Source organism: Lagopus leucura, unplaced genomic scaffold (genome assembly GCF_019238085.1).
Source record: "Lagopus leucura isolate 7727_CA_CO unplaced genomic scaffold, USGS_WTPT01 Super-Scaffold_100034, whole genome shotgun sequence".
NCBI classification, from domain to species: Eukaryota; Metazoa; Chordata; class Aves; order Galliformes; family Phasianidae; genus Lagopus; species Lagopus leucura.
In genome coordinates this window covers 5073553-5087069 of record NW_024962283.1, presented here as the reverse complement: position 1 = coordinate 5087069, position 13517 = coordinate 5073553, and the positions used below count along the sequence as shown (strand labels likewise).

General features: G+C 51.2%; 1 protein-coding gene across 7 annotated transcripts in view; it reads left to right on the top strand.

The window, feature by feature from the left end:
* The window catches only part of SIK3 (SIK family kinase 3), a 71219-nt gene extending 58778 nt beyond the window's left edge, over window positions 1-12441 (top strand). For all 7 annotated transcript variants that reach the window (XM_042882298.1, XM_042882297.1, XM_042882292.1 and 4 more), the window contains 10 exons: window positions 2113-2263; window positions 2905-3030; window positions 3334-3419; window positions 4124-4233; window positions 4729-5080; window positions 5660-6546; window positions 9796-9959; window positions 10680-10812; window positions 11260-11427; window positions 11785-12441. In XM_042882298.1, the coding sequence (XP_042738232.1) occupies window positions 2113-2263; window positions 2905-3030; window positions 3334-3419; window positions 4124-4233; window positions 4729-5080; window positions 5660-6546; window positions 9796-9959; window positions 10680-10812; window positions 11260-11417 (2167 nt within the window). In that variant the 3' untranslated portion in view covers window positions 11418-11427; window positions 11785-12441. The remainder of the gene's footprint in view (window positions 1-2112; window positions 2264-2904; window positions 3031-3333; window positions 3420-4123; window positions 4234-4728; window positions 5081-5659; window positions 6547-9795; window positions 9960-10679; window positions 10813-11259; window positions 11428-11784) is intronic.
* The last annotated feature ends 1076 nt before the right edge of the window (window positions 12442-13517 follow it).

Genomic DNA, 13517 nt, shown 5'->3' with positions numbered 1-13517 from the left:
GTTTGTTTTGACTGCAAAGTCTCTTTGCAAAGCTCCTGGAGAGCCATTTTATTTCCCATCTTTAACCCCTGAGGGGAAGGGTATGGGGAAGGGAAGCTTGAGTGGGAAGAAAAATTGCAGTGGAAAAGAGGGAACTGCTGCAGATGGTGTCTAAACACACTCCAAATGTTTGAGTAGGTCATTCCTAATTGCGAGAAGCGTTAATTTGACACAGAGTCCTTGGCACAGAAGCACACTGTAAACACTAATGCCACAGAGAGAGCTTAAAACCTGCGTTCTGAACCTCTCAGTGCCAAGAGTGCAAACCAGCTGCAAAGTACAGAGTTTGCTGCCTGTTGGTCTCGACTGTTGAGGAAACAGTTGCCTACCAGGCTAGATTTGCATTGAATCTTTCAGCCAGCTCATGCTGGCGAGCTTGACAAAGTGCTTTTTATTGTAGCCAGATACCTGCTGAGCTGAGCACTGATGTAATCAGCAGAGACAGGTGAACTCTGAGCAGACTGAGCCAGTGTCAGTGCCACGCTGGAACTCTAGACAGCCAAGATAAGCACCTCTACACCCTGAAGTTACTCCCTTAGAGGTGCTTGGGGGATGGGAAGAGCAGGAGGGGGAGAGATTTCTGGGGTCACAAGAAAACCTTAATAGGAAGAGAAGTGCAGCTTGCAAAACAACCAGAACGTGCTGTGTCCTACTTTAAGGACTGCTTCAAATTGTGAAGGTAAGCTGCGTCACTCATGCACTGCAGGAACTGACTTACTTTTTTTTTTTTGAGGAATTGTTAAAACACCCTGTGTCAGTATGTTGATATCACCTCTGCCTCACGGTCCTGAGGCTGTTTTGTTCATTCTGTTCATTCCACCCGTGGTGTTGTAGTGTGCTGTGAGCCTGCCTCGCATTTTACCCAAGGAATCATGGAAACTTCATCTGACTGTGGCCTAAACAGACTCCCCACAGTCGTGTCTGAGACACACACACAGCACAGAAACCATTAGCACTCGTGTCATCATATAACTAGACCGTGGCTGTTGAACAGCTGGTGGGTTTTATTTTAGCACTTCACATATTTTAAGCCATCTTCTTTATATAGAGCACCCATTTTGGTCATGATAACTTAGTATCTGAAAGCGGATTGAAGTACAGCAGCCAGCACTGGTCTGCCTTGGCCATGTGTGTTTGGGAACCTCAGTGTCATTTTTACCTGTAGTTTCCGCTTTGCATTGGTGCAACAGGTCGAATGGATCAGGATAATGGATGGGATGGTATCAAAAGGGAGTGACATAGCTCTGTCCATGGGAGGAAGTCATGTGAAGTCTATAGAAACTGATTTACGTCCTGCTAAGGGACAAGACCTGACCCCAGCGTGCTGGTAGCATTCCAGCACAGTCATGTTCTGATAAGGGGGAGCCTCAGGAATGGGGCTCAGGGATGATTTCGCTCCGGAGAAATCATTCTTCTTAGAACAGACTTCAGCAAAGAGCAATCAATATGCACAGCAGCACGAAGAGCAGTATGAGCAGTAGCTAAGACTTTGACTAGCCTGCAGTAATGCAGCTGAGGTTCGTATCGACATGAAAGCAGCTGGGGTACTGTTGAATTCAGTGCCAGGCTGTCACAGGTGCTGAGATTTCATCCCAGTGCAGGCAGGAGCTCAGTGCTTAACTCTGACAACAGGGAGCCCCAGCTTTGGCAGAATCCAGCTCCCCAAAAAAGCCCTATTCTGGCTCCCCCTGGTGAAGAAGAATTCTCACTGCAAATGGAAATGTGTGCAATTCTTCGGGCACAGTTGCCTTGGTTCTAGCTGTGTCTGCTCTTCAAAGTTGCCTTTGGGTGGACGAGTTGCTGCCCGTCTCTGATCTGATTTGTGGCTGAGTCATGTTCAACCTTGAATCATGTTCAACCTTGAATCATGTTTATCTGCCCAGCTGCTGAGGATGCTCAGTAATCTTGCTTCCTCTTCATGGTATTGATGGCACCTTATTTCTTGATCTAAAACATGGTTTATTCTGGGTGAGTGGGCAGGTAGAACTTGGCGTGGCTGGTTTAAATCAAGTGCCTCTGTACCGCAGCTTGTTTTTTATCTGGCATCACTAACTCACTTCCCCATGTGTTCAGTTCTATTTACAAGGACTCCAATACTCTGCACCTCCCCACCGAACGCTTCTCCCCGGTTCGGCGTTTCTCTGATGGTGCTGCCAGCATCCAGGCTTTCAAAGCCCACCTGGAGAAGATGGGCAATAACAGTAGCATCAAACAGCTTCAGCAGGTGAGAGGGGTGGGGGACTTAAGGCAGCAAACCCTGCAGAACGCCCTCTAAATGTACGTGCTGATCAACTGCAATCTGGGAGCTTTGGGGGCTTCCGCTCCTCTCTTCCTAGGGAAAAAATGCAGGTGCTGTGCCCACATGTGGCCTCTGTGGTCACATCAGCACTGCCAAACTGCATCTGCTGCTCTCCCACACTTCCTGGGGCAGCAAAGATTTGGTGCTGTTCCAGAATGCCTGGGAAAAGGGCAGTTCATACTGCTAGAACTGGGAGTAATATTGCATGCTATCCCGTGTACAACCAGTGCATGTCTTATCATGGCTTGAGCTGGATTTGGCATCAGGACAGGACTTTCACCTTGCAATAGGGTGGAAATATGAGATGCTCTTTTCACCTTGAAGTTATCATTATTACAGCTTCGTGCGTGCATTTTTTAAGGGAATGCAATGCTGCCAGCTTGAGCTTGTGCGCAGTTTCTCCTCTGTTATCTAAGGCTTGAGCTAGCTGTGTTGTTGCACACCCAATTCCATCAAATTAAATGGATTAGACTTTATTTACTGGATTTCTCATGTAGCAGAGTGCCTTTCTGTCCCATAAGCGTGAACCAAACGGTCACTTCTAGGGCGTGAATTCCTCGTTACAGGAATGTGAACAGCTTCAGAAGATGTATGGTGGGCACATGGATGAGAGGACACTGGAGAAGACACAGCAGCAACACATGCTGTACCAGCAAGAGCAGCACCATCAGATTCTTCATCAGCAGATCCAGGTATTAGAGCCTGAGGTAGACTTTCTGATGTCTTAGCTGTGTTTTCTGAATGGCTGCAGATAAAACTACAGAGCAGGTCCACGTGAGATTGAGGAGATGTAGATTGCTCAGCTTTCTTAACGAGGAGTGAGCCTGAAGGACTTCAGCCGTGATGTTTGCTGCTGTGATAGTGAGAGCTGCAGGCAGGGACCAAGTGTTTGGAGAATGTGGATATGTCCCACTTCACTCTTCACCACGTCCTAACTGTATTACTTGACACAGTACTGATCACAAACACTTTTTGTTTTCTGATGCCTGGTTCAGGATTGTATCCGGCCACCTCAGCCTTCTCCACCCTTGCAAGCTCAATGTGAAAACCAGCCAGCTCTGCTCACTCACCAGCTTCAGAGGTAAAGAAATGGCTTTAGCAAAGCTCTGGGGGGTGGGATTTACTCTGCCTGACCCAAGGATGAGCTGAGTCCAGGGCCAGGCTGGAGGTGTGTAAAATAAGAATGGCTGAGGCAGTTCACAGGTGAATGTGCACGGTCCTTTTTGTTGGATCCTCTCTGAAAGAATTCTGGAATTAGAGAAATGTGATTCAAAGGCACAAATCTGCTTTGAACAGATGACAGAGAATTTTGCCTTTTGACCAGCTTGAAAATGCGTTACCTTCATTAAGCCAGTTTCTCTCATGATTACTGCTCAGAGGTGTTCTTGGGCTTCTCACATCTTTTCAGACTTTGTGTTAGGTGACAGTCCTTGTTTTAATCACCCCTGACTTGTAAATGAGGCAGGCTGAATTCTGGGAAGGAAGGAAAGAAGAAAGGAAGGAGAGAAGGAAGGAAGGAAGGTTTTCTTGCAGGCCACAGTGAGTCAGGAAGAAAGCTTGTGATGTTCTCATCCCAGGGTTTTTGTTGTAGCCACCAGGTTATGCTGGTTTTAAGCATGGCTCTCAAAATAGAAGGCAAGCTGCAAAGAGTTTGGGATCCCAAGCATGGGCTTCATGGTGTTTGTCTTACAACAAAAATACAGCGTTTGGCATCAGCTCTCACAGCTGAAAAAGTGTCTTAATGAAGTGCATGTGTGATGAAAAGGTGCTTGTTTCCCTGCGCAGGTTACGGATTCAGCCATCCAGCCCGCCCCCAAATCACCCTAATAACCACCTCTTCAGGCAACCAAACAGCAGCCCACCTCCTGTGAGCAGCAGCGTGCTGCAGCCCCACGGTGAGTGCTGACAGTTGCCTGAGCCATCTGTGCTCCTCGGGGCAGCAGAGCCGTGTGCTGCTATCCAGCCTCCGGGAAAACAGTGCGTGGGGGAGCTGGGGGCTTCGGTCCCCCCTGTGCTCAAATCCTCGTGCAGTTTGCTGATGATGTAAAAGATTCTCCATCTGGCAGCAAGGGCTGGTGTTATCGAGAGCGTGCGAGGATCTGCCAGCTGGAACGCGTTGATACGTTTCTTGTCATGAGATCCTTACTTATCACTCCCGGGGGTGGGGAGGAAGGGCTGATATTCTTGGGTTGATACAAATCACTGTGAGCTGTGCTTTGTTTCTCTTTCTATGCAAGAGGCTCTAGCTTGACCCTTGCACCCTGACGCAGCCTGTCAGAGTTGCCAGCAGTAGGGCTCTCCTTGCTGTGCGTCCTGGGGCTCTGCGTGCTGCTCTCTCCTGAGCCTTGCCCTGGGCTGATGTGGGTGCTGAGAGTCTCTGTTCCTCATAGGTGCAGCCTCCCAGTCCCAGTTCCAAGGGATGCCGTCCCACAACACGATCTTCCCACAGTCTGGTAACTGTTCCCCTCCCCCAACCATGGGGCTGACGTGTCTGGCCCTGCAGCAGCAGTCCCAGGCCCAGCAGGTCACCATCCAAGTGCAGGAACCCGGCGACATGGTCAGCAACAACCTCCTGCAAGGGGCCTCTGTGGCCGGGCAGGGCACCCACACGCGGGCTATGTCCATCAGCCCCAGTGCCAACCAGATCCAGATGCAGCACCGCGCCAACCTGATGGCCTCCCTCACCTATGGCCACAGGCAGCTGTCCAAGCAGCTCAGCGCCGACAGCGCTGAGTCGCACAGGTAAGGCCACTGCACTGCTGCACCACGTCCCCCCTGAGCTGGGAATGGGGCTGGGTGTGAGGAGGAACTGCTGGCTGTCAGCTTCTGGGGGGTTCTTCATCAGCCCCTTGTTTTGGGGGTGAAACTGACTCCTGGCAGCAATTCCTGGCCCTGGCTGGGAGCTCTGAGAGTGTGCAAGGCTGTGGGTTTTTGTGCCTTGGGAAGCACCTTGTGCCAGGAGTGGCTGTCCCTGCCTCCTGCCAGGGCAGGGCAGGAAGTGGAAAAGTTAAGAAGAGTGCTTGAACACTTGCTACATGAAACAGACGCTTTCCCCAGATCATATTTTCTCCTCGGTACAGTCAGGGTTCCTGCTTCCCTTACATTTACTAGCCGCACCACCTTACACTGCAGCTGCCCTCGTGGGTGACCTGGAGCACAGGATGATGGGCACTCTACCTTTGGAGTAGTTGTTGTCTCCCTGCTCTCATGTGGGTACGGTGGATCAAACCCTGTGTGAGGTGGGAGCACCAAAGACAGCCCTGCACGCCTCGTTAGCTGGAGCTGACAGTGCAGTCACTTGTTCTTTTCTGTTCTTTGCAGTCTGAACGTGTACAGGAATCCCCCCGCCAACTACGACCAGGTGCACTTACACCCCCACCTGTTCCCAGAGCAGCCTCGTGTTTCCCCCAGTAACTACAGCCCATCAGGAGGAGTTGGGTTTCCTCCAGCTCAGCAAGCTCTCAAAGTCCCACAGCTTGACCAGTATCCCAATTTCCCTCAAAATGCACATCAGCAACAACAGCACTACACTGCATCGGCACTACAGCAAGCACTGTTGTCCCCAACACCTCCTGACTACAGCCGACACCAGCAGGTACCGCACATCCTCCAGGGACTCCTTTCTCCCCGTCACTCTCTCACGGGGCACACGGACATGCGGCTGCCCCAGGCAGAATTTGCACAGCTCATCAAACGACGGCAGCAGCAGCAGCAGCAACAGCAGCAGCAGCAAGAGTTTCAAGAGTTGTTCAGGCACATGAGTCAAGGGGATGCTGGAAACATGGGCACCAGCATGGGACAGAGCCTGTCGGAGCGTCAGTCGTTGTCTTTGCCTTATCAGAGTGCTGACACCTATCATCCACAGAGCAGCCCCCAGCATCTCCTAAAAATCAGGGCTCAAGAATGTATCCAGCAGGTACCTGCATCAGTGCCACCGCATGGATACGTACACCAGCCAGCTCTGTTCCACTCGGAGAGCATGGAGGAGGACTGTGCGTGCGAGGGCGCCAGGGACAGCTTTCCAGACAGTAAGAATTCAAATACATTGACCAAAGGCTGCCACGAGACCCCTCTGCTTGTAAATGCAGGAGGGCACGGGGACCCAGAATCTTTGCTAGGAACTGCTAATCACGTTCAGGAGCTGGGGACGCATCAATACAGGCATCAGCCCGCTGCTGGATTCAGTAGGAATAAGGTGCCCAGCAGAGGTAAGGCTCAGGGCCACTTGCATGGCTGAAATGCTTTTCCATACTGGCTGCGTGCTGCTTGTGTTCCTGCCAGAGAACACCATCCCTACCTAGTACTGCAATGGTTTCGTGACATATTTTGCATAGCACAGAATTACCTAGATTCTTTCTGGCTTCTGTGGCTATAAATTGCAGGCATAGTCTCACTAATAAACAGTGTTAAATAAGAACTCTGCTAGATTCTTCTCTTCGGAATGTGACCTACTTCTGTAGGCAGATAAAGGCCAGGACCACGATAGTGCTGCCTCTGAAGAGATGCTGGGATCTGTTGACTCATTTCTTCTTGTTGGGGTGATCCCCCACCAGGTGTAAGTAAGTGCCCAGCAAAGATCTTCTTTCTGGAAGCCCTGTAACGTGGCGCATTCCTTCTCTTAGGGGCAGAACTGTGAGTCCAGGCATTGCTAAGGCTTCCATAAACTTGCAGCATAAGAATGGTGATAGGTGCTGCTAAGTCTGCCTCACACTGCTCGGGCACTTGGGGAAGCAGCAGTGAGGCTGGAGCCCTGCTTTAGCTGGAAGGAGTTGATTCTAAAGACAGGGAGCTGAAGCTTGCCATTAGCATGTGAAGCCCTTTCCTGCTGGTTGGAAACAGCCCTTGAGCCCTTACTCCTTGGTGGCTGCATTGACAGTGATGTGCTGTCAGAGCTATAATTACAGGCCTTCTCTGTAGGAAAAAACACAGTCCTACCCCCTTGCTAAGATGGTTTTGAAGAGAGGCTTTCCAGGCTGAGCGGGGTGGATCAGTATTCACTGCAGGACTGAGCTGTACTGGTCTGAAGCCATCAGCTTGCCCTTGGCACAGGGAACCCTATTGCAGGGGAGCAGTGTCCTGGGCACAGGAGGCACTGTTTTGTTTGGGGACACAGCATGGGTTTGTTGGGAAAGTACTGGCTGGGAACAGAGAGGCGCAGAGAGCAGTGAGGGCATGCCAAGCTGTGTCCCTCAGAGCAGGGGACAGGGACAAGGCCTGGCTTTTCTGAAGTCTTCCTTGATTTTGTGTTAGTGATGTGTTTTCTCTCGGGCTTTAATATCCCCATGGTGTTTGCAGCACAAAAGGGAAGAGTAACCTCAGGTTAAGTGGGATTTGAAAGCTGTGGCAGTGCATTTTGAACCAAATCTTGAGTTTACATCGTAATATCTTGGTCCAAAATGTGCAAAGTGATAAGATTTAACCAAGTCAGAAGGTAAAGTTCTGCCCCAGTCCTGACGGTGCTAAAACAAGTTACACAAGGGAAAAGGACTTTAGACAACAAGACTTTGTAAATGAGTAAAAAACGAGCAAATGTTTGCGAGTTGCATTGTGTAAGCACTTCTGACAGGGGCTGTTTGGAGGGCTTGTATAGTAAACTATGCTCTGAGATGCAGCTGCTCAGAGCTTTCCTCCTGGCTTTAATAACCCACTTGGAATCTGGCCTGTGTTACTTCACTTCCAAACAGAGCAGACATCTAGGCAGACCGAGGTACATTTCCTACAGTTCAACCCTGTAAAACCTTGCTGCAAACACCCTGAATGCCCTGCTGCTTCTTGCTTGCCTGTAGCACAACCCAAGTGTTCCAGGTGCTGAGGGATGGCAGCAGGAGCTATGCACCCCAGCACTGGCACCCTGAGATGGCTTTCTGCAAGGCTGCCATTCTCAGACACAGCTTGGGGTTTTCCAGCCATCCCCTCTGTGGGGACAGGACAGCTGAGAGGGCAAATACCTCCTCCTTCTCTCCAGCTTGTGAAATGCATGCTGCTCGAGGGAGGAGTGCAGATTTGCGGGGGCTCAGCAGGATTTATGCCTTCCAAGAGAGTGCATTGACCCTGCTTTAAAAGCCAGTTACAGAAGGTAACTGCAGATCATGAGAGTTTCAACCAAATCTGTGGTTAGGGGATGACTAAACCGCATCCGAGCGGCTCAGCTGCAGGCTTGTTCCAACCTGGGGTCGGAGCACTGCCCGTGGGAAACCTTTCCCCAGTGCTGGGAAGCCGGGTGCCAGCATCACATGCACCGACACAAAGGGATGAAAGGGTCCCTCGCTGCCGGAGCGGGGCAGGGGCAAGGGCAGCAGCCTGCGCTCTGGGCTCCTTACTGCTGCTGCTCCCCGCTGCTGGCACTGCCTGCCCCGACCATTCCCACACTTGGAAGGGCCCCGAGCGCTGTGTGGGCGGCCCTGCACTGCCAGCACTGCCTTACCTCATGTTTTCCTTCTTGCTTTCCGGGAATGCTGGCCATTAACTGAGTTTAACCCCACAGATGTGCAAAAGGAAGGAGGCCGGCTGGGCTCTGGGGGCTGCGAGCTCCATGCCTTGCTGCTGGGATGGCGCTCCAGCAGCGCAGTCTGCGTGCTGGGGAGAAGCGTGGGGTGCTCAGGGAATGAGCAGGACTTGTTTGAGCCTCAGTAATGTTAGGGACGAGTCTCTGGAAAGCACGCATCTTGCCAGCTCCCAGGGCACAGTCCCAGCCAGGAATGTCTCGCTGCTGGCACAACCAAGAGTTGCTTCCTGCTGACCGTTTCCTGCAAACCCGATCGCTGCTGTTGGGATCCACCTGCGGCCGTGTCACGTCAGGGCAGCTCCTGAGGGCCCGTGGCCTCATCCCCGTGTTTGTGCTCTGCAGGATTGCTCACCGACAGAGAATTGTTTACGTGCACCACAGCCAGCGATAGGCTTCTCCATAGCTCAGGACTTTATTCAAAACATCGTGTACTTAATGACGATAGGTTCTGCTTGATAGGAATGTAGCCTTTACCCTTGCTCAAAAGAGCTTGCAGTGCAGATGGACTTTGCCAGGCAGAATGCTCTTGTACTCCTACAGCCAGATTGGAGGAGGGCAGGGAGAAGTCATCTGATAACAACTACTATCCTGGCAGCTCTTCCAGCCAGATCTGTTGCATACGATTGCCAAGGGGCCCTGCTAAGAACATCCTGTGTCGGAGGTGGAGAAGACCCTTCTCCTTCTCTTGTGTAATGTGAGCAATGCATGGAGGAGGGTGCAGGGCGGGAGGGGAGGCAGATGGAGGCTGCTACAGGAGCAGAGAGTTTTGTGGGCCATCCCAGGGAGTCCTGGTGCTCCAGTGCTTGAGCCAGAGGAGCCAGCAATTCCCTTCCCACCTGGCGGGCAGCGCAATGCAAGCGACATTGGTTTGTGCTGCGGTGGCACGTGTTGCCAAGAGCTACCACGGTTCCTTGTGCTAATCTGACCCTTCTCTGTTTCATCTGATTTCAAGAGTCTGTCGTAGGGAACTGTATGGACAGGAGCTCCCCAGGCCAAGCCATGCAGGTGCCTGACCACAACGGGCTGGGATACCCAGCACGGCCGGCATCCAGTGAGCACCCGCGGCCCCGCACCCTGCAGAGACATCACACCATCCAGAACAGTGATGATGCCTATGTAAGTGGGGAGAGTCCTGTGCCCAGCAGCTCCCAGATGTGTATGGCTTATGGAGGAGGTGACGCAAAAGAAAGGCAGCACCCTGCTCTGCAGGGCTGCTGGGGACGAAGTGCTGTTGGGACGCAGCAGTCAGCATGCCCAGTTTGCTTAATGCTGAAAACATTTTAGCAGAGACCAATGTGGAATTTCTCCTTTGCTCACGTGTTGCCTGATTTGTCCCAGAGCTGGCTGCATCTTTCTTTTTGCCCCCAGAGTGTTTCTGATGAAACCATTTGCACTGCCCCAGGCTTGGCTGTGGCTGCAGAAGTTTTACAGATGCACAGAGCCCAGCTTTCAGCTCTGCAGTGCTCAGTGACCTGGCCACACCAAGAGCAAAGAGCAGCTGCTCTGTTTTCTGCATTTTGAATCTCTGAGAACAATCAGACCCAGATTGTGGCATGTTTCTTGCTACAGCTTCCTACTGCTGTAGAGGAGGGCTTGTCTCTAATTAGTTACATCTAATTAGTAAGTCTGCAAGGGAGTCGAGTTGTCCCTCCATTCCACGTTGAGGTGACACTGCCTGCACCTGCACTGTCCCTGATGTGCACTCTGTACTCTTGTACTCTGAAGCCCTTGCTGAAGGCTGGCAGAAACTCCCTGGGCAGCTGTCAGAGGCAGCCGGGGAAGCTGTAGGTGCCTGGCTCTGGTCCCACTTTGATTTGTGTCCCGGTGTCTCCGCAGGTGCAGTTAGATAACCTGCCTGGGATGAGTTTAATGGCAGGAAAAGCGCTCAGCTCTGCTCGGATGTCTGATGCCGTCCTCAGCCAGTCGTCGCTCATGGCCAGCCAGCAGCTGCGTGACAGGGAGAGTGAGGGTAAGGAGCTGGCAGGCTGCAGACGTGGCGTGGGCACTGCTGGGCTGCGGGTTGGGAGCTGTGAGGACCTGCGTTGTTCTGACAGCCTGCACTGCAAAGCCACCTCTGCTGCCAGTGAGCTCTGCAGAGCCACAGGGGTGGAAGGGTTGGCTGCCACTGTGGGATCGAAGCCCTTCCATGCAGTTTGCGTGAGCTGAGTTAAAGAGAGTCTCTTGGATTTCTCACTGCACTTGAGGCTTGGATGCTGTAACCATCTCTGGCTATGACATACTTTGGGTCCAAACCTGTGGCAGCCTGTAGAGCTCTGTGCTTGGGTGCTGCTGCTGGCCCGAGCCTGAGCTTGTAGCAGTAATGAGCTGGGCTTCTTGCTGGCCTGACCCACATGCAGAAGCTGCAGCTCTTTAGTGCTCCTAATGCAAACCCTGATGTTGTTCTTTGATGTTACAGAATGTGGGGAAAGTTTGGAAGCTCAAGAGCATCCCAACCTAGGTGATGGCAACCAGCATCTAAACACCTCTTGTTACCCATCAACATGTATCACAGATGTCCTACTGAGCTACAAGCACCCAGAGGTGCCCTTTGGGATGGAGCAGGCAGGGGTGTAAGCAGGAGGGAGTGAGTATCTGTGTCCTCCTTTTCTCTCCAGCTGCACATTTGGGCTCTCCTGGATGGCAGCCCTGAAGCAGCGTGACTCTGTGCATCTCCTTCCCCATCCCTTTGCTCCAGCATTGGTGCAGGGCTGGAGAAGAGGCTGTCAGCTCTGAGCTCCTCGCTGTTTTCCGCCCCCCCTGTTTGCTCAAGGCCCTCCTTCATGCCTTTGCTGTCCTTCCAGAGCCACGTTTTGTTGGTGGGGGCTCTGCTCTGGGCTTTACCCCGTGGGTTTGGACTGGGAATGCGGTGAGGGGCTGTGGGAGCAGAATTGCCATTCTCTGGTATCCCCTAACACACCTCTGCTTCTTCTCTCTGTTGCAGGTTTTATGTACAGCTTTGAAATGAAAAGGTCCATTTTAAACCAACAGTATCTAGCAGCATTGCGCCAAATTGCCGTAGTATTTCTGACTAACTGGAATACCATGGCCCCCTTTCCTCATAATCACTTCATCCAGTGTGTTGTTCCTTCAGTTTCTTTAATTTTATTTTTTTTTTCCAATTTTTTTGTTGGCCATATTTGCCTGTAACTCCAGCTATCACTGAAATCACCGGAGAACCCAACCCTACGCGTCAGCGGAGCCCGAGCACCAAGTCTGGTTTGGAGGGCTGGTTTGTGAGCATGCGGGGTCGGCGGTGGGAGCAGAGCCCATGGAGCCCACAGGGCAGGCAGGAGCCACAGTGCATCCCTGCCCTGCAGTGCATCCCTGCCCTGCAGTGCATCCCTGCCCTGCAGTGCATCCCTGCCCTGCAGTGCATCCCTGCCCTGCAGTGCTGCTCCTTGGCCCTGAGCAGGGCAGCAGGGCGCTCTGCCCGTCCCCCCACCCCGCAGGTGGGAGCTGTGCTGTCCTGCCTCATCTCTGCTTCTGCTCCTTCCTTCATCACCGTGCTGAAAGGATCACTTCTTCCCCTGCCCTCCCCCACCCCCTTTGTAATTTTTGCATTTCTGATCCCCATGCAATTATTTTTTCCCTTTTAATTTCTTCCTCCTGGCTTAATGTAGGGAAGACAGATTTTTTTTTTCCTTTGTTTTCTGAGCTTTTTCTCCTGATCATCTAGGATTTTTTTTTTTTTTTTTTGGTAAATGTTGTTTTATTATTATTGTTATTAATAAAAGGCAAAAGGAATTTCTGTTTGAGAGAAATTTTTAACTAGATTCTGTTCTATATGAATTGTGACATGCACCTTTTGTTCAAAGTATTTTATTTCTTTTAATGACTTTGTAATTGTGACTGGTTTTCTCTCTCGTGCCTGTGGCAGAAGTGGTTTTCTCCTTTATGCAGCTCAAACGTGCATAGATCTCTTCTTTGTTCTTCTTGTTGTTCTTTCCTTGGCTGAGAGAAAGCAAAGCACCCCAGCATCCAGGCCTTGGGGAGCGCGTGGCGTCACCATTGCCTTTGGGACGTTGAAGCTACACCTGAAATCCTTCTTTAATGACACTTTTGGAGTATTTAAAAATAGATATATATAATAATAAAAGAATCGACCCAGCCCTCCCGAATTTGCACAGAAGGAAGTGTGAAACCAGCATGGCAGAGGTTAATTCGCTATGGCTACCAACGCCTGCCCCCAGCCCCGGGAAAACGACGCTGAATGGATTCACAGGCTGGAAAGCTGGAGAGGAGGAAAAGCCCCCAGCTGGCAGCCCCAGGCCCTGGGGGGGGGGGGGGGAGGAGGCGCCGAAAGCCTTTTGCTCTGCGCCTTTGGTTCGTTTTCCTTTTGTTTACACGACACTGTATTCCTGGGAGAGTCGGCCGCCCTCAGTCAGCACCCAGCACAGCAGGGACTCGCTTGTAACCGTGCCATTTCGGTGCCATTTCGCAGTATCACACTTTTCGGTTTGGTTCCGTTTTGGTTTTGTTTTGTTTTTTATCATGGCTTTGTATTGTAGTAATCAATACGCAGTATATGTTGAATGTATATTAATATACTTTGCTATTATTTCTGTTTTTTGGAAATGTCAGAAGTATTTTTTTTTTCTTCCTCGTTTATGTTGGACTTAAAAAAAAAAAAAAGAAAAAAAGAAAAAAAAAGGAGAAAAGAAAAAAAAAAAACCA